At 42.2% G+C, this 21,098-nt stretch overlaps 1 protein-coding gene across 1 annotated transcript in view; it reads left to right on the top strand.

The window, feature by feature from the left end:
- The first annotated feature begins 2,964 nt into the window (after nucleotides 1-2,964).
- The window catches only part of mib1 (MIB E3 ubiquitin protein ligase 1), a 125,711-nt gene continuing 107,577 nt past the window's right edge, over nucleotides 2,965-21,098 (top strand). Inside the window, exons 1-2 of the mRNA XM_078398243.1 lie at nucleotides 2,965-3,336; nucleotides 17,380-17,551. Of these exons, the coding sequence (XP_078254369.1) occupies nucleotides 3,108-3,336; nucleotides 17,380-17,551 (401 nt within the window). The 5' untranslated portion in view covers nucleotides 2,965-3,107. The remainder of the gene's footprint in view (nucleotides 3,337-17,379; nucleotides 17,552-21,098) is intronic.

Below are 21,098 nucleotides of genomic sequence, written 5' to 3' on the forward strand. Positions count from 1 at the left end.
TATGTAATTGTGTGTCTTGTGCTCTTTATTGTTTATGACTGCATGGTAACGACAATTTCATTCAAATCTATTTTTGAATTTGAATTTGACCTACCTGATCTCCTGGTTGCTAAACATTTGAATTCCCCATCTCATTCCCACACTGACCTTACTGTCCTAGGCCTCCTCCATTGTCAGCGTGAGGCTAAACACAAATTTGAGGAACATCTCATATTTCACTTGGGCAGCTTACAACCCAAGGTTGTAATGTAATTAATATTGATTTCTCTAACTTCAAGTAACCCCTGCATTCACTCTCTCTCCATCCCTCCCACACCCGTCACACCAGCTTTTTGTTCTTACCTAGCAAACTGCTAACAATGGTCTGTTTCCTTTATCGTTGTCACTTTCTTGCATATCATTTATTTGGTCTGTATCTCTCTACATCATCCTCTTCGTCTCTCGTTTCCCTTTCCCGTGACCTTCAGTCTGAAAAAGGGTCTCCACCCAAAACGCCATCCATTCCTTCTCTCCAGAGATGCTACCTGTTCCGTTGAGTTACTCCAGCATTTTGTGTCTACCTTCAGTTTAAACCAGCATCTGCAGTTCCTTCTTACATATATATACATTGACACATACATATATATATATACGCACACACACACATATATATATATATATATATATATACACACACATATATATAAATATATATATATATATAAACAAACAATAATAGTGCAAAAAAAGACAAAACCAATGTAGTTCAGAGCTAATTTGGAGGTTGTGGTGTTTAATAGCCTGATGGCTGCACTCGTTCTGGTTGATTACTGCGCAAACACCTCATAAGTGGTTATCTTGCGCACGTCGGAGTAGAGTAGTGATTAAATTTTGAAGTGGGCCTTTTTGACCAAGTTGAGATCTAGTTGCTCAATCCCCTTTTGTAAATGACGTAACACCACACGTGTGTTGGGTGGTAACATATTCCATTCCCTTATCGTCCTTGGGTAAAGGGAAAATTGGTAGCAACGTTTATTGAAATTTAGCGAGTTGATGATGTAGGGACCGGTATTTTGTCTTGTTTCATGGCAGTTGGTGTTCTGGGATGACGGGAGATTTGATGGTGTGATTTTGTGAATCTCCTTGTAAATTGCAATAAGTCTTAGCCCGATTCTGCTGAGCTCTAGGGTATCCCATCCGAGAGAAGTCAGCATATTATTCACGCTTGATTTGCACTTGTAGTCATTACATACAAAGCGGGCTGCTCGGCGTTGTATTTTCTCCTGGGTGATCTTGTTGTGGTTGTTGTTGAAAAGATTCCATAGGGCTCCACAATACTCCAGTTTGGGCCTGACCAAGGACTTGTAGGTGTTCTCTTTGACGGATGTACCTTAGGGACTTAGGCCCCCCTCCCCCCCGGTCATGGCAGACCATTGGTGATGCACCCTAGTTGGCTGCAAGCGGCTAGAGCAGCATCGTTTGTGGCTGAAGAGACCAATGTGGGAATGACAAGTCTGTCGCAAAGGTCACATTTGTACGTGGTCTCTGGTCTGTTGAAGTTGCTGCGCTCCTTTCTGCATGCCCGCTTGTCTGCAATGCATGTAGCACATCATGCGTGAAAATGTATTTTAAGAAGGTCGAGACTTCTATTTGCTTTGTTAAGACACTCGACTAATATGCTGATATCCTAAAAACATGCCTATACTGTACTTACCGTGAAGTGCAACGGTCACAACTCTTTTGACGTGTTAATCGTCGATTTTGTTTACAGTGTTTCCCTCCCCCTGTATGAAGAGCGAGGGTCATCTCTCTCCAGGCATTCATTTCCTCCCGCCTAGACTACTGCAACTCCCTATTAACACTGGGATCAGCCAATCATCCCTGTCCCGCCTGTAATTGGTCCAAAACGCCGCAGCGAGACTCCTGACGGGTACCCGTAAAAGGGACCACATCACCCCGATTCTGGCCTCTCTCCACTGGCTCCCAGTACGGTACAGAATCAACTTCAAGCTCCTCCTATTCACATACACGGGCTTGCCCCCCCCACCCTATATCAAAAATCTTCTAGCCCACCACTCTATCTCCAGGTCCCTCAGGTCGGCCAACTTGGGGCTACTGACTATCCCGCGGTCTAGGCTTAAGCTCAGGGGTGACCGCGCTTTTGCGGTTGCAGCTCCTAGACTGTGGAACAGCATCCCTCTCCCCATCAGAACTGCCCCCTCCATCGACTCCTTTAAGTCCAGGCTCAAAACCTATTTCTACTCCCTGGCGTTTGAGGCCCTCTGAGGGGGCGCTGTGAACTGTTTATGTATGTGTTGTTATGTTTGTGTGCTCATTTCTTAGTACCTGAACTGATGTACAGCACTTTGGTCAACGTGGGTTGTTTTTCAAATGTGCTATACAAATAAAATTGACTTGACTTCTATTTGCTTTGTTAAGACACTTGACTAATATGCTGATATCCTAAAACCTGCCTATACTGAACTTACCGTGAAGTGCAAGCGGTCACGACTCTTTTGACGTGTTAATCGTCGATTTTGTTTACATACAGTCTCCCCCCCCCCCCCCGTATGAAGAGCGAGGGTCATCTCTCTTCACATGAGAATCAACCGACAGATGGATGCGTTGCCAGGATTAAAGATGGCGGCGGCAAGGCGAACAGGCCGTGACCGCACATGCGCGGTGCCATCTTCCCCCTCCCTGTATGAAGAGCGAGGGTCATCTCTCTTCGCGTGAGAATTATCCGACAGATGGACGCGGCGTTGCCAGCATTAAAGATGGCGGCGGCAAGGCGAACTGGCCGTGACCGCACATGCGCGGTGCCATCCTCCCTCCTCTCCCTCCCCCCCTGTATGAAGAGAGAGGGTCATCACTCTTCACATGAGAATCATCCGACAGATGGACGCGGCGTTGCCAGGATTAAAGATGGCGGCGGCAAGGCGAACAGGCCGTGACCGCACATGCGCGGTGCCACCCTCCCTTCTCTCGATTGTGTGGAGGTCCCGGATTTCCCAGCACACACAAAAAAAAACCCGGTTGTGCGGCGTCCCCCGTGCAGGCCGAGGGGGTGCCGCCGCCGCCATCATCCTCCTCCTCCTCCACGGGCCGCGCTACTCCTCGGACTCACCATGAGCGGCACCAGGAACAACCGGGTGATGATGGAGGGAGTCGGGGCCCGAGTGGTGCGGGGCCCTGACTGGAAGTGGGGCAAACAGGACGGGGGAGAGGGGCATGTGGGCACCGTCAGGAGCTTCGAGAGCGCCGAGGAGGTGGTGGTGGTCTGGGATAACGGCACCGCAGCCAACTACCGCTGCTCCGGGGCCTACGACCTGCGCATTCTGGACAGCGCACCGACAGGTAGGTAGGGAGGGGAAGCCGGGGCCGGGGGGGGTCATCATTGTCAAACATCCCTGAAAATATGTACGGTGCATCCAGGGCCAGGCCCCACCCCGACGTCAGGCCGAGAATCCTCATTAAACCCGATGAACACAACACAGTTTAAAAGCTTCTGTGAAATTCCCTTCATTCACAATTAATGCATGGACTCAAATGCAGTGCAATTCATTCGAAATTGTAGCCACAGAGGAGGTAAATCACTGCATTTGAGAGTAATTAACAAATCAATTGACCGTTGTCGCCCAAAATTAAAATAACTCAATTGTTCAGGATCAAGTTTGTTAGAAACAAAAATAACCTTTCTTTTGAGTATGAAAATAACTGCAGATGCTGGTACTAATCGAAGGTATTTATTTCACAAAAATGCTGGAGTAACTCAGTACCTCAGCATTTGGAATTTAATATTTGCGTTATATTCACAAAATGCTGGAGTAACTCAGCAGGTCAGGCAGCATCTCGGGAGAGAAGGAATGGGTGACGTTTCGGGTCGAGACCCTTCTCTATTTGCGTTTTCGTTTTGTGAAACGTTCTCTGTTTCGGTTTTCGTGAGATGCCTTTTTTTGTGCGGTTTGGGAGGGATTTATTTAGTTGTGTAAAAACAGTGTACTTGTAGTTAAAGTTATTCAATTTATTTATAAACCTGGTTGTTTCAAAAATAATAACAAGCCTTGATTGTTTTTATTTGAAATGACACTTCACACACCCCCAAAACCCATCACCAGACATGCTCAGTATTTCTTATTCTATACAAACTTGGATAACATTTTGCATAAGATTTGCAAAATGTCATATAGGTTTTATGGGCGGCTTTAATTATTTGTTATTAAGGCAGAATTTACAGTTAAGCTTTAAATTAAATCACTGTCCAGTTTGAATTGTTTCCAAAGCTTTTTGTGATCTTTGGATCATTGTGATTTTTTTTTCTTCACTTATTGATTCTGGAATTTTCTGCTATTATCATGGACCTTTATATCAAAACTGACTCGATTACATTTGTGTCTCGTATTATCTGATTGGAAAGGATGCAAAAAACAAAGCTTTTCACTGTACACGTGACAGTAAACCTAAATCTAATTATCTAATTGTACTTGTGTAATTCTGCCAGATTTCTTGTGTCAGATGTAATGACTTTCAGAGGAAATGGATATTTGCAGAATCTAGCGATGGGTTGTCATGCAGGTTTATAGGTGTAATAAGCAATAATTAGGTATTACAAGTAGAAATATTAATGTTATAAACTGGGATACTTGTCTAATTTAATTGTTAGAATATCAATATATATGACCAAATACCCGGCTGATACCAAGATGTTTACAATCTAACACTGATAACTTATTACATCCAACCTTGTTGACTATCAAGCTGTGTAGCAAAGTGAGCTGGTAGACAGTTATAAATAATTTATGGTGGTGTATGTGGGTAGTGCAAACAATCTGGCATTAAAGTGTATTGTTGAAAATTGGGACGTTATTTTTGTAGAAAGAATAGAATAAATAATCTTCTTAAACGGTGAGAAAACATGAAAGATCGATTTGATTGTGCTTCTACGGAACACAGGAATGTATGATGAAGATACAATATGCAATTAGGAAGTAAAATAATCTGTTGACTTTTTGAGGGACTGGTAAGGTAGAAATTGAGAGTCTGTTTCCTCCATTGCATAGTCTTTTGGACAGAATCTCCGCAGAGTTGGGAATGTAAATAGCAGTTGATGAGAAATTTCTTCTTGCAGAAGGTTTTATGTCTGAATGATTTTACATTTTGAGCACTATGGATCCTCAAGAAAGATATTTGAATACAAAGGGAATAACTAAATACTGGGAATTGAGCAAGAATTCTGTAGTAATTAGGCCGTAAGCTGTGCTGTCATCTAAACATTTGAGGTCGTTGAACTTGAAACTACTCTATGATGACAATACAAGCATTTGCCACCTTATCTATCACTCAGCTCCAGTTACAGACTTTCAACATTTGTTGCCTTGAATGGATTTTCTGATGTAATTGAAGAAAGTGTTGTTGTTTACTGTGAGAGTAACTTTGGCTTAAGAAATTACATTTGGGGAATATGTGCTTGCATGCATTAATTGCTCCATTTTGCTTTGAGAAATTGAGCATGAATTTCCTCCTGATATTTTGCTGAACCTACTCAGTTTATAAACGATGGCAGAATGAACTCAACAAGCTCTTAACTGAGTGGTAAACATGACCTATGCATTTAGAATATGGAGGAAGCTCAGCTTCAGTGTTACTACAATTAACACTATTTCACAATTATGAATTATGGTTACCAGTGTACCGAGGTTTGAATGAATGGGCCATATTAACATTGTAGCGGGAAGGCCAGAGAAATGGCTCACCTGCTAAATTGGCAGGGTGGACTGTGAGGAGAATGAGATGAGACGTCAGAAAAACAGAGCTAGGTGAAATGAATGACCAAACAAACGCATGGATACAATATGGATATGGAAAATTCTAAATGGTGAGATTTTTTTTAATGTTGGGAGATTGAAAAGTGTTGCTGTTCAAAGGGATATATGTGCCTTTATTCATGGACCCAGTAAACCAAGGTATCATTAATAAAACAAATGGCACCTTGGCCTTTATTGCAAAAAGTACATGAGTAGAAAATTCTTCCTGCAATTATATAACGACCTGGTGACACTGCATTTTGGAATATTGATTACAGGTCTGGTCTATTGGAGAAGGGAACAGTTTTTGAACATTTACTAGATTGCATTCTTGCATAGTGTTTTTATCATATAGGAGAGATTAAGCAAACTGGGCATATAAGAATGAGCAATGTAATTTCACTGACATGTCTAAAATTGATAAAATGCTTGTCAGGGTAGACAAAGTTGATGTTTCCCATCGTTTGGGTGTTTATAATCAAGGGTTTCAGATCAAGGGGGCAAGTATCAAGGATAATCTATAATAAATAGAATGAGACATTTGCCACAACAAAAATTGAGAAGTACTTGAATTTTTTTGCAGACGCTGCCTTTCAACATGTGTTTGTAAATTATAAACTGGCTTGGTATGAATTTCACCACTGAATCAGCAGTTAGTTTGTTCAGAGTCAACTCCAAGACTTCAGCGTCCATTATGTACTAACACTTTAGTGCAACATTGGGAGTAGATGCTGTCTTTCGTCAGAGACATTGGTGTGATCTTGAAAAGGGTCTCGTGATGTCACTTGGGGAATTGTGGTTTTGGCCATGCCATTATCCGTCTCTATGGAAAACCACAAAGGAACAGTTTCAACTATTTCCTATTTGTGAGATTTTTCTTTCGCCAGAAAATTGGCAAATCCATTCCATTAATTTGTTGCATAATTTTAAACACATTTTAGTCCACTTGATGTATCTAAATTTGAGGGAATACAGACCAAATGTATGCAGCATGTCTCCTTAAATCTTTAAGCTCTATTGGATCAATGCTTAGGCCAATATATCTTTACTGTGAAGAGCACCCATACCGTAATGTTGTACTTCAAGTAAGGTTCTACCTAAAGCATTGTACAACAGATTTGATGTTCTGTCCCGAGCAATCCACACCTCCTCAGATAAAGGCAAACAATCAATCTATCAATGTTATTGATTACTTTTGGTAGGATGCTAATGCATGTTAAGTTTGATTTGTGAAAGGTTATGTGTAAGGTTCACAGTTCACAGTTAATCTTGAAAATAAGTTTGCGGCAAACGAAGGAAAGGGATGCTGCTTACACCGTACAGCTTCCAACAGGAGCATTGCATTACAAGCATTAATGGCAAACCCTGATTCAAAATTTAGAACTTTTTTTACAAATAACAAGCCTCTTTGGTTTAGTTTAGTTTATGTACAGTGAAAAGCTGTTTTTTTGCATGCAACTCTACCATTACACTGTTGTGCCACCCTGAAGAGCTGCAATGTAGTCTACTTGTACTGTTAATATTCGATTCTATAGATAAACAACAATACCATAAAGTGGTAAAACATTAGAGTCTTTATTACGCCAGCGGGAGTGGGAGAGTACAAGCTCTAATATCATTTGTGCATTATGTGACATTTTAAGCAATAGTTCATTGAATATCAGCAATAATATGATCCCCCTAACAGCTCTTAAATATAACTTCAGCCTAATAAATTTGAAAAGCATTCTGTAACTGGTATTTTCTAAGATTGCTTTGAAATGCTGTGATCTCGACTGAAAATATTTCCCTTGGCCAGCAGTTGATTATTCAGAGCAGCTCTTTCAACTGTATTAAGACAAATTAGACTGCATGGCTGAAACCTGATCCAGTTAGATTCACTGATCTAAGTAAAGAATGTCTTTGATGACGAATTCTGAAAAAACAAATAATTTATTACCTTTTTTTTACTAAACTGTTAATCTGAATTGGGTAACTTTTAAGTGTGACTGAGATTACTTAGTTACCTGAAGCAGTTTATGATATTGAGGGACAGCTTGCAGTTGCAAAGGTTTTATTTAAAAATTATTATATATTGAGGTAGATGATGTAGCATTGAATGCATGAGACACAGATACAGAATGGCTACAGTGAAAATGTCACTGGGTGTCTTATTTCAATATTAAATTGTGCAGTTTATATAACATCAGACTATGTGCTTTGCTACTAAATAGTATGGTACGGTAAATGCTGGCTCTCTGTTCTTCTTGGCAAGGGAGAAGTTTAGTGAAGCTGATTGGAGGACATCTGCGTTCCCTCAGGGAAAAATGTTATTTCCGTATATTTTTCCACACCTTCCAACAGTTGGTCATTACCTCAGGTTATCATATTGCCATTTATTTGTCTGAACATGTTGAGTAGATTACAATGGAGGGAAAATAAAATCCTAAAAATGAAAGGTTCTGCAGCTAAATTTTATTAGATTTTTAAATGTCGATGAAGATGTTGGAAAGCCTTTGGGGAGAAATAGTTTAGGCCATTATCTGAGATGAATTACCTTGAGGTTATCTGCTTAAACATGCACAGTTCTCGTTGGATTATGAATACCCTAATTTGGGCAACCAATATATACAGGTGCGTAGGAAGGAACTGCAGATGCTGGTTTAAACTGAAGATAGACACAAAATCTGGAGTCAGGCAGCATCTCTGGAGAGAAGGAATAGGTGACGTTTCGGGGGGAGACCCTTCAAACTGTTTAGGGATAAGGGAAACGAGAGATGTAGGCGATGGTGTAGTGAGATAAAGACCAATGAATTAAAGATATTGGAGAGCAGGAAGAATTACAAATGAGGAGCAGCGAGAGGATGTTGGAGAACTCTCGTCAGAGTGAGGAGAAGAGGCGGCACGGTGGCGCTGCGGTAGAGTTGCTGCCTTACAGCGAATGCAGCGCCGGATCCTGACTACGGGCGCCGTCTGTACGGAGTTTGTACGTTCTTCCCGTGACCTGCGTGGGTTTTCTCCGAGATCTTCGGTTTCCTCCCACACTCCAAAGACGTACAGGTATGTAGGTTAATTGACTGGGTAAATGTAAAAATTGTCCCTAGTGTGTGCAGGATAGTGTTAATGTGTGGGGATCACTGGGCGGCGCGGACTCGGTGGGCCGAAGGGCCTGTTTCTGCGTTGTATCTCTAAATCTAAATCTAAATCTAAACTTCTTCAAAGTAGACATACCTTGAGGGGATTTCGCAGTGGAGCAGATAAAATGTGTTGGAAGGTCCTGCAGATGCTGGTTTAAACCGAAGATAGACACAAAAATACAGGCGTGCATTTGAAAGGTCAGCAGCAGACCTCCCAACCCTTCCGAATTTGGCGGAAAGTTACCGCTTTCTTATTTCATTTCCGCCATTCAGATTTCGTATCACATTTTTCCGCAAAAAACATGCCTCGACGCTCGCCTCGACGCTGGCCCGGCCTCGACGCTGTACTCGCCCCGCCGCTGGCCCAGCCTCATCGCTGTTCTCGCCTCGCCGCTGGTCTTGCCTCGCCGCTGTACTCGCCTCGCCACTAGCCTGGCCTCGCCCCACTGCTGGCCCGGTCTCGCTGCTGTACACGCCTCGCCTTGCCACTGTACTCGCCTTGCCTCGCCGCTGGTCTCACCTCGCTGCTGGCCCGGCCTCGCCACTAGCCTCGCCTCATCTCGTCGCTCGCCCGGCCTCGCCTGGTCGCTGGCCCGGCCTCGCCTCGCCTTTCGCCACTGGCCTCGGCTCGCCGCTGGCTGCTCCTCGCTGTGGAGCGTGAGGCCTGTTGATGTTGAGAGGGGATGTGGGGGAGAGGATTAAGGTGTGGGGGAGGAGAGTGGGGGTGCAAGGGGAGTGGGGGAGGAGGGGTGGGGGAGTGGATTTGGGGGGGAAGGGGTGGAGGAGAGTGGGGGGTGGAGGGGTGGGGAGTAGAGGGAGTGGGAAGGCGTGGGGGGAGAAAGGGGTGCGGGGGAGGCGAGTGGGGGGGTAGGGTAGGGGGGAACATGGACCGTTGTGATTTGCTGTTGAAGACCACTGGAGCAAGTATGTCTTCAATTACATTACGTATGTGCTGTTTTTTAAATGAAAATCTTTCTTCATAACTTAGTCATACATTTTATGACCATTGTTCTTTTATTCAATACCAAGAGAATTGGTATGTGTAAGGAAAAAGCAAAATAGACAAGACAAAACAAAACAATTTTTTCTTTGTTGTAAAAAGTGTTTCTGTTCAATAACCTTTCTATAATAGTAGAATATACTCGTGATCGGCCTGACATTGTACATGTAGTCCAAGAACTACAGACTGTTGGAAATAATAGTCGTTTGTCACACATGAATGGAGCGCAACGCGTACGTGCATTTGGCATGCATACTTTTTTTTTGGATGAAAAGTTGCATTACGCGCCATATTAGGAATTTTGATGTAAAATTCTGAATTTTAGACATCAAAATTCTGAATTTGTAAAATCAAATGTTGGGAGGTCTGGACCAGGATGGATGTGGATGGAATTGTCAGCTGCAGCAGGGCTACAGATGACATCTTGCGGGTAGGAACAGGGTGTTTCCACTTATCTTTTCTTCCCACTCCCAGTCCCCAAGCTGTGACAATTGGGTTAGGTCGGGTTGAAACACAGAAACATAGAAAATAGGTGTAGGAGTAGGCCATTCGGCCCTTCGAGCCTGCACCGCCATTCAATATGATCATGGCTGATCATCCAACTCAGTATCCCGTACCTGCCTTCTCTCCATACCCCCTGATCCCTTTAGCCACAAGGGCCACATCTAACTCCCTCTTAAATATAGCCAATGAACTGGCCTCAACTACCTTCTGTGACAGAAAATTCCACAGACTCACCACTCTCTGTGTGAAGAAATGTTTTCTCATCTCGGTCCTAAAAGACTTCCCCCTTATCCTTAAGCTGTGACCCCTGGTTCTGGACTTCCCCAACATCGGGAACAATCTTCCCGCATCTCGCCTCTCCAACCCCTTAAGAATTTTATATGTTTCTATAAGATCCCCCCTCAGTCTTCTAAATTCCAGTGAGTACAAGCCTAGGCTATCCAGTCTTTCTTCATATGAAAGTCCTGCCATCCCAGGGATCAATCTGGTGAACCTTCTCTGTACTTCCTCTAAGGCTAGAATGTCTTTCCTCAGATTAGGAGACCAAAACTGTACACAATACTCCAGGTGCGGTCTCACCAAGGCCCTGTACAACTGCAGAAGAACCTACCTGCTCCTATACTCTTGCGGGTGACATCTTGCGGGTAGGAACAGGGTGTTTTCACTTGCCTTTTCTTCCCACTCCCAGTCCCCAAGCTGCGACAATTGGGTTGGGTCGGGTTGAGCCAAGTATTAGTGGGGGCCCTGAGCAGACTTGCTCATTCGCTGAGGCCAACTGATGGTTGCACATCCTGTGCTTAGTTGCTCTCCCGTCATCGTTCTTTCTGGGATCCTCTCCCACATACTGTATTTGTTCAGTACAGACTGCAAACAGTTCAAATTACAAACTGTTCTCGGGAACTGAATCCCATCGTAACTTGGAGACTTCCTGTATTTGTTACATGACTTCTTTCTAAATTTTAATTGATCTTTAACATATTTAATTGAGTGGTCATTCAAACAATATCACAAATTTTAGCCTTGTCCATTTGCCAATAAGAATAATATATAGAATTTAAGTGATCTGTTCACAATGCTTCTGCAATTTCAAAAGATTAAATGTCATGTTATAATTAAGGAGAAAGGTTACTTTTTCCTGTTGGAGTACAGTTCTACCACCAATGTTCTAGCAACTGCCGGTGTGGTACCTCCTTTAATCTGGACAAAATTACAAGAGTGCTTTTGAAATTCACTGGGAGGCCATGGATGGCATCACGTGTGGTGCGTGCTCTTGCATGGTCCGTCCCCAAAGATAATCGTTTACATCTACTGTTGTTGGTGGTGATCCCTCAGTTTTGTGCAATTCTTAGCTTACACTGAACCCTAGCTATGGCTTCTCAGCAAGGTCCAAGTGACAGTTGTGTTATCAAGTGTAAGTACAAGTCCATATCGAATACAAGACAAGGTAGAACTGTTGAAACAACTCGACCGTGGCGTTTCCATGCAGAAACTGTATGATGCGTATAGCATTGGTTTGTCAACTGCTTTAGAGACACAAGAGGGGTAACATTTGTGGGTATGAGGTGTATTGTTGAATTATTATTACATAACCGCTGTTTGTCTGACTAAACGGATAATCTGACAAGGCTCTGGAACCAAGGGAACTGGAAAATCGTTGGTGGACCTGTACCTATACTGGACCAGTCATTTGGACCAAAGTGGTTGTGCTCTTTCACATTTCCCAAGATCATGTTCACTCCCATTTTGAGGTGGCTCAGGCTGCAATCATGTTCAGCACTTCCTGATGGCACTAAATTTCCTTGGGCTATTAAGATTTGGAAGACATGGCAGAAGTCAAATCCTAACGTGGAATCAATATGTATTTACCAACTATACCAAAGTATTTTACTTGTTTCATTGATTTGAATCTTTTTAAAGCAAAGTTTGCAAAAAATGGAAAATATGGTTTATCATCTATTGTAGTTAGCTCTTTGATTTAAGTAGCCTTTCCATCAGAGAAAGAGAGCTCCATTAAATCCATTTGTAATGAGAAACATTGAATGAAATTCAACAGTATAGAATTTTGTCTACAGAATGTAAATGGGCCTTTTTACCAATAGGTATACAGTGGCTATCAAGTACCCATTTATCCTAATCTTACAGTTATGACTTACTCTCCTGATTCTTGTCAACTGTGCCCCGTTTCCACGAGAAGTTTCACTTACATTGCTGTGTAGCGTTTAATGATTATTTTGAATCTCCAGTTATATATTGTGTATTCTTTTTTCCATCCATGTCCCACAGACAGTTGAAAGAAAGGTTGGGATATAATTTCCCTAAAATTCCAATAGGATTTGGACTGCTTACTTTGTTTATTTACTACCTATTATACCATCCAATTTTATAGATATTTACTTGATTTCTAGAAGGCATTGAAGTTAAGTGAACCTAATATCTGGGAAACTTGTCGATGCTAATTTTTGATGTCGATGCTAATCTTGCCTTAAAAATACCCAATGACTTGACCTCCACAGTCGCCTGTGGCAATGAATTCCACAGATTCACCACCTGACTAAAGAAATGCCTCCTGATCATTCTAAAGGTACGCCCTTTTATTCTGAGGCTCTAGACTCTGGTCCGAGATTCTCCCACTGGTGGAAACATCCACTCCACATTTACTCTTGCCAGGTTTTTCACTATTCGCTAAGTTTCAATGAGGTCTCCCCTCATCCTTCTAAACTGAGTACAGGCCCAGTACCTTTAAACGCTCATCATATGTTAACCCAATCATCCCTGAGATAATTCTTATAAACTTCCTCTGGGTGCTCAGCATCTCCAGCACATCCTTCCTCAGATATGGGGCCCAAAACTGTTCGCAGTACTCCAAATGCAGCCTGACCAGTGCCTTATAAAGCTTCAGCATTACTTAAGCTATCTAGAGGTGAGGCTTATAGATCTGGGCATTTCTCTTCCACTTGATACCAGGGGTATGGGGAGAAGGCAGGAACGGGGTACTGATTGTGAATGATCAGCCATGATCACATTGAATGGCGGTGCTGGCTCGAAGGGCCGAATGGCCTACTCCTGCACCTATTGTCTATTGATGTTTGAAAACTAAAATATTTTATCCATTAATCCCAGTTTGCCTTAAATCGTTTTGATTTGGCTCCAATCACGTGTCTTGTAAGACAGAATAAAAAATAAATCAACTGCCTAATAGTGTTCTGAAAAGCCTTTATTTTTATTGACAATTTTCTTTTTGTGTTTTTTCTCAAAAGCTTGATTTTGAGTAGGACTATCTGTTCCAGACAAACTTTGCCATGAATGATTTATTCAAACTTGACAAGTGCACAGGTGCTACGGGAAAGAACTGGATAGCAACAAGGCGTTCGAATCCTGATTAATATTATTTCTTCTGGTTTCTTGGTCTCAGACCAAAGGGCTCGGGGAGCAGCAAGGTGTTAATAATCAAAAGAGTGTACCACATAACAAAATAACATTGTTTGTGGAAATAATAGGATTCAATTATTGGGAACAAAATGTCAGCTTTGGACAAAAAAAAGCTAAAAGAGTGTGCACAGTGCATTTGTAAAAGATATTGGCAGACAAATTGAATTTTGCTCTTTTGGGTACACTGAACAATTGTTACTCTGCACCACTGTCGAATCAGCTTCCTGGAAATTTAAAACAAAACCGTGAAATTAACTTAAAAGCCGCTTGACGGATTCGTACCAAGATATGTAAGTTAAATTGGGATGTGTGCTTCCCCGCAGATTCGCACTTAATTCTGTGCTCTGCTGACACTTTACAGGCACAGATAGCCAGAGAAGAGGGAGAGACAGCAAGAGAGGGAGGGGACCGAGGGTCAGGCAGCTAGAGAGGGAGGGGGCTGAAGGACAGGCAACGAGATTGAAAAAGCTCCACAAGTTGCACAATACGGTACTAAATCCAGCTGGGGAAGATGATAACTAGAAGGCTGATGGCATTGTTGTTAAACCCTTGTATACATCCGAAAGAGATGTTGTTACTGGAGAGCTGCAAGTAATGTTCACTGAAGCACCTTGTGAATGAAAATATTAGCGGCTGACTGCAAGGGTAAACATGCCATCAGTTTTTGCATTCCTTTCAAAGTCTACATTGCGCCTGAGTGGCTACATTAAACGGTGAAGCTGTTCAGTCAAGTCTTTGATTTTTGCAGAGGTTCTCCTTTTACGTTGGTGCAAGGCAAAGGTAACAGTGAGCATTGTGATGAAAAGTGTATGCAGCAAAATGGCAGGTGTGTCAAGGTGCATGATGGATAAAGGACCCAGTACTGTGAGCAAGATGCTATGAGGTTGCAGGGTGACTTGGACAGGTTGTATGAGTGGGCAGATGCATGGCAGATGCAGTTTAATGTGGATAAATGTGAGGTTATCCACTTTGGTGGTAAGAATGGGAAGGCAGATTATTATCTGTATGGTGTCAAGTTAGGAAAAGGGGATGTACAACGAGATTTGGGTGTCCTAGTGCATCTGTCACTGAAAGGAAGCATGCAGGTACAGCAGGCAGCGAAGAAAACCAATGGGATGTTGGCCTTCATAACAAGAGGAGTTGAGTATAGGAGCAAAGAGGTCCTTCTGCAGTTGTACAGGGCCCTAGTGAGACCGCACCTGGAGTACTATGTGCAGTTTTGGTCTCCAAATTTGAGGAAGGATATCCTTGCTATTGAGGGCATGCAGCGTAGGTTCACTAGGTTAATTCCCGGAATGGCGGGACTGTCGTATATTGAAAGACTGGAGCGACTAGGCTTGTATACACTGGAATTTAGAAGGATGAGAGGAGATATTATCGAAACATATAATATTATTAATGGATTGGACACGTTAGAGGCAGGAAACATGTTCCCAATGTTGGGGAAGTCCAGAACCAGGGGCCACAGTTTAAGAATAAGGGGTAGGCCATTTAGAACGGAGATGAGGAAAAACTTTTTCAGTCAGAGAGTTGTAAATCTGTGGAATTCTCTGCCTCAGAAGGCAGTGGAGGCCAATTCTCTGTATGCTTTCAAGAGAGAGCTAGATAGAGCTCTTAAAGATAGCAGTCAGGAGGTATGGGGAGAAGGCAGGAACGGGGTACTGATTGAGAATGATCAGCCATGATCACATTGAATGGTGGTGCTGGCTCGAAGGGCTGAATGGCCTACTCCTGCACCTATTGTCTATTGTACAATTTCATAATGAGTGTAATTTCATTAAGGAAAACAAATTAACTCGGTATTAAACAAATACTACTCTGATTATATTACTTAAGTTGTGCATAGAAAAATATCAACATCTAATTTATTTAATTTCTAAGCTGTAATATCCAATAAACATCATTGGATTTTTGAAGAACAAACTAATCTAGTGATTATTTTTAAGTGGGAAATGAGTGGCAGCGGCAGACACTGCTGTGCCTTGGCCAGAAAGGTTGCTAATAAAGTGCTGTCTATGGTGTTGTTGAAGCATTCAACAAGCAAAACAAAAACAAAATTGCAGATGCTGAAATAAAAACAGAAAATCCTGGGAGTATTCAGTTCAGGCAAGACCCATGGAGAAAAAAACATTATCTAAGGTTGACTAAAAAAGTTTGAAATCAAATATACTTGAACGATTTATAAGCCTTTCTGGCTATCTCTAAATTGGGACGCTGCTACCACCTCATATTCTCTCCTCTTTAGAACTGAGATGAGGAAAAACTTTTTCAGTCAGAGTTGTGAATCTGTGGAATTCTCTGCCTCAGAAGGCAGTGGAGACCAATTCTCTGAATGCATTCAAGAGAGAGCGAGATAGAGCTCTTAAGGATAGCGGAGTCAGGGGGTATGGGGAGAAGGCAGGAACGGAGTACTGATTGAGAATGATCAGCCATGATCACATTGTATGGCGGTGCTGGCCCGAGGGGCCGAATGGCCTCCTCCTGCACCTATTGTCTATTCGTATAAGAAAATAACTGCAGATGCTGGTACAAATCGAAGGTATTTATTCACAAAATGCTGGGTCTCGACCCGAAACTTCACCCATTCCTTCTCTCCCGAGATGCTGCCTGACCTGCTGAGTTACTCCAGCATTTTGTGAATAAATACCTCCTATTGTCTATTGTCTCTTCACCCTGCTTATCAGCAACATTTGGTCTCTAACTTATCTTTATTCTAATGGAATACCATCAACTTGAAATGTTAATTGTTCCTTCTCCACAGAACATTCCTAATCCGTTGATTATTTCCATCTTTCTGTGGTTACACCCCCTCGCCCCAAAATGAATCAATGATGTTCTATGGAATCATTCGTTTAAATGAAAAACAAATAACAATGTAGAATTTGAAACTGTTTTGATGTGGAGTTAGCTGGGATGTTGGGTATGTTCTGACTTCACAGCTTTATAATTGAATAAATTGATATTTAATTACACCTAATTAATTGGCATGCAGCAAATAGGATGGGAAGAAACAGAACAGTTAAGTTGCAAATAAATATATTTTGAGTGTGCAAACCTGGCATTGGAGTTCTATTGGAATTCAAGGGTATCCACTTTAAATGTAAAAAAGGGAAATAAGAATTTTCTAAACAATGAAAATTAAAACTTGGTGGATACAACACTATTCACGGTACAAATTCAAAACTAACTGCAAGATCATGCGCATGTCCAAAAATCAGTTGAAAAGTTAATAGATTGTGGTCAGAAGCAGACGATGTAATCTTAACATTGGAGTTAGATACTTTGTATATGTCAGGAAGCATTCCTTCAGGTTGAGTGGAAATTTGGGAGTCACTTTCCCCCAAAAGACGAGCTCCATTTGATTGAATGGTATAGATCCCCTGTAATCTGCTGGAATAGTGCTATTAATGTGATGAGCTGAGGTGTCAACTTGTGCTTTTTGGGAGGTGCCTCATGGGGCCAGTGAGCATTTGCTGTGAAAGCTATCTCTATTTAAAATCCAAATGGGAACTTAAGCTAACCTTTCTTTTGTTGACATTTTTCTAAGGAATCAAGCATGATGGAACAATGTGCGATACATGCCGTCAGCAGCCGATTATTGGAATTCGTTGGAAGTGTGCAGAGTGTACCAATTATGACCTTTGCACAGTTTGCTACCATGGCGATAAGCACCATCTGAGGCACAGATTCTATAGAATCACTATTCCTGGAAGCGAGAGGTAAGGTTATGGGTGAATTTGCAAAATTGCTTATGTTATTTGTTGATCTGTATCCTGTTGTGTAAAATGTACCATTTTAGAATAAGTTGTTTGTACATTTAATGCAACTAACTTTAATAGAGGCTTGTTAAACTAGTTCGGTGAGTGGCTAAGCTGTTTGGGCCGCAAGGACCCAGTTTCAATAGACAATAGGTGCAGGAGGAGGCCATTCGGCCCTTCGAGCCAGCACCGCCATTCAATGCGATCATGGCTGATCATTCTCAATCAGTACCCCATACCCCGTTTCATTTCCTAATCTAGTTGAGTTAGCTGATTTCATCCAGGTTGATGGAAGGCCATTGCTATTCGTTTTGGTGATTTGTGGTTGGCAAACATTACTGCTCCTGGCCAGTATTTACAACTGTCAATAACGTGTTGTGAGAATAGCATTGGGATCAGGTATGATATTACCTTCCATTTCTGGTCTATTTATCTAACTGCACTTTTACATGACTTGGATGTAAAGAGAGCCCTTTCACTATGTTACGGTTAAAGCTTTATTTACAACTGGTCAGAGCTGATTGTGATGAAATTACCTTTCTCCCCACTTCACCTTCTGTCTCCTTTCTCTGTTCGTTTATTTATTTACTTATTTATCTATTTATTCATTTCCCTATGTTCTCTAAATCTCTGTAAAGCGTCTTTGAGTATATGAAAAGTGCTATATAAATAAAATACATTATTATTATTATTATTATAAATAAAATAGCACTTCTGCAAATGAGGTGAGAATTTCATTTTTCCTTGATTGTGTTATTTGATTCCTATTTCCAGATCTCATTGTGCAACTCAATAAATTGCTATGCCGCTGTTGCATTCATTTGAAATTCTATGCTTTTGAATGGTTCAAGGTTTGTTTATTGTCACATGTACCAATTAAGGTACAGTGAAATTCAGATTGCCATGCAGTCATACCAATAAAGAGCAACAAGACACCCAAATAAAATTTTAACATGAACATCCACCACAGCTTCTCCCCCATATTCCTCATTGTGATGGAAGGCAAAAAAAGTTCAAACTTCTTCCCTTCTTTGTTCTCCCGCAGTGGGGGAACTCAAACCTTCTGTTGTCGGGGTGATCTTGACTCCCGCAACTGGCAGACGAGCCCTCCGCATCGGGGCGATCAAGCTCCCGCATCGGGGGGATCTCAGCTCCCCACGCCGGACGATCAGACTCTCGAGTCGGGGATGGTCAAACCTCCTGCGGCTTGGAGCTTCCCGACATCAGTCTCTACCCGAGACTGCGAGCTCCTCGGTGTTGAAATCTGCAGGTCGCGTTGGATTGTCAATCCCAGGCAAGGGATCGCAGGCGCGGATGGAAGGTCCACAGACCCATGGCAGGGCTCAAATTCAGTCTCGAGCAAGGCCACCAGCTCTATGATGTTAGGCTGCGACCAGAAATGCGATCCAGAGAAAAATGGCTTCTCCGGCAGGTTAAGAGATTGAAAAAAATCTTCCCCCAACCCCCACATTAAAACAAATCAGAGAACACTAAAACATACTCTTTAACACATAGTTAAAATAACAAAACAGAAGAAAGGACAGACAGACGGTTGGCGAGGCAGCCATTGCTGGAGCCACCCGGTGGATGATGTTTATGTTTTATGTATTATGTTTAGCATTAGCCAAAACTTTGCCACCTCTGCAAATTGCAATGATTGTATGGCACAACTCTTATTACCTGGTGGTTTGGAAATACAGATAGCTGGCTCATTTGTTCAGAATGTGAATCGGAGGTCCAAAGAGTGAAGGGGTGTACAGCTGGAGTAAAGGTCCAGACTGCAGGCTGGATTTTGGCCGGTTTCTATGCTGTGGGCTGGGTTTGCATCTGAAGTAAGAATTTCAGAGTGAAGACTTTACTGTAGCCTTGTTTGGCTCTGTGACTTGTGTACAGTGAGCCAGATATGCAGTTCATTTAGGTGTATTATCACATGTAATGAGTTACAGTGAAAAGCTTTGATTTGAGTGCCATTCAAACAGATCAGATATATCATATATAGATATAATCACTTCAAACTCAAGTACAAAGGAAAAGATAGAGTGCAGAATTGGACTTTGTCTAAGGATCGATGCGCTACAATGTCCTCAATGGGGTAGAGGTGAATCAAAAAGTTACTTAGCTAGACGAAGGACCATTCAGAAGTCTGACAATGGAGGGAAATAAACTGTTCCTGAGTTTAATTGTATGTTTGAGCTTGATTTGATGTTGAAAATGCAAACTGGAACTCACTGTGTTCTATTTCTCACTTTTCGTCTCGCCAGATTAAATGAAAAAAACTCAACTCTGTAGCATGTTATTTTTACAAAAAGGTAACATAATATTGCTTTGGGTATTAATAAAATCAATATCCAGTAGTCCATAAAATCTGTTAGTTCAGCGCCAACAAAAACCTGAGAGCACCAAATAATTGGAATTTTTCTGCAATTCTATTGCTTTGTTGAAATTCTGCTAAACCAAGATAGAAATTACTATTTTGTCAGATCTGGGTTTATAGACAATAGGTGCAGGAGTAGGCCATTCGGCCCTTCAAGCCAGTACCACCATTCAATGTGATCATGGCTGATCATTCTCAATCAATACTCCGTTCCTGCCTTCTCCCCATACCCCCTGACTCCGCTATCCTTAAGTGCTCTCTCTTGAATGCATTCAGAGAATTGGCCTCCACTGCCTTCTGAGGCAGTGAATTCCACAGATTTACAACTCTCTGACTGAAAAAGCTTTTCCTCATCTCCGTTCTAAATGGCCTACCCCATATTCTTAAACTGGCCCCTGATTCTAGACTCCCCCAACATTGGGAACATGTTTCCTTCCTCTAACGTGTCCAACCCCTTAATAATCTTATGTTTCGATAAGATCCCCTCTCATCCTTCTAAATTCCAGTGTATACAAGCCTAGTCGCTCCAGTCTTTCAACATACGACAGTCCCGCCATTCCGGGAATTAACCTAGTAAACCTACGCTGCACGCCCTCAACAACAAGAATATCCTTCCTCAAATTTGGAGACCAAAACTGCACACAGGTGCGGTCTCACTCGGGCCCTGTACAACTGCAGAAGGACCGCTTTGCTCCTATAATCAACTCCTCTTGTTATGAAGGCCAACATTCCATTCGCTTTCTTCACTGCCTGCTGTACCTGCATGCTTCCTTTCAGTGACTGATGCACTAGGACACCCAGATCTCGTTGTACGTCGCCTTTTCCTAACTTGACACCATTCAGATAATAATCTGCCTTCCTATTCTTGCCACCAAAGTCGATAACCTCACACTTATCCACATTAAACTGCATCTGCCATGCATCCGCCCACTCACACAACCTGTCCAAGTCACCCTGCAACCTCATAGCATCTTCCTCACAGCTCACACTACCACCCAGCTTTGTATCATCTGCAAATTTGCAAATGGTACTTTTAATCCCTTCATCCAAGTCATTAATGTATATTGTAAATAGCTGCGGTCCCAGCACCGAGCCTTGCGGTACCCCACTAGTCACTGCCTGCCATTCTGAAAG

This window comes from Rhinoraja longicauda, chromosome 4 (assembly GCF_053455715.1).
Source record: "Rhinoraja longicauda isolate Sanriku21f chromosome 4, sRhiLon1.1, whole genome shotgun sequence".
Taxonomy (NCBI): domain Eukaryota; kingdom Metazoa; phylum Chordata; class Chondrichthyes; order Rajiformes; family Arhynchobatidae; genus Rhinoraja; species Rhinoraja longicauda.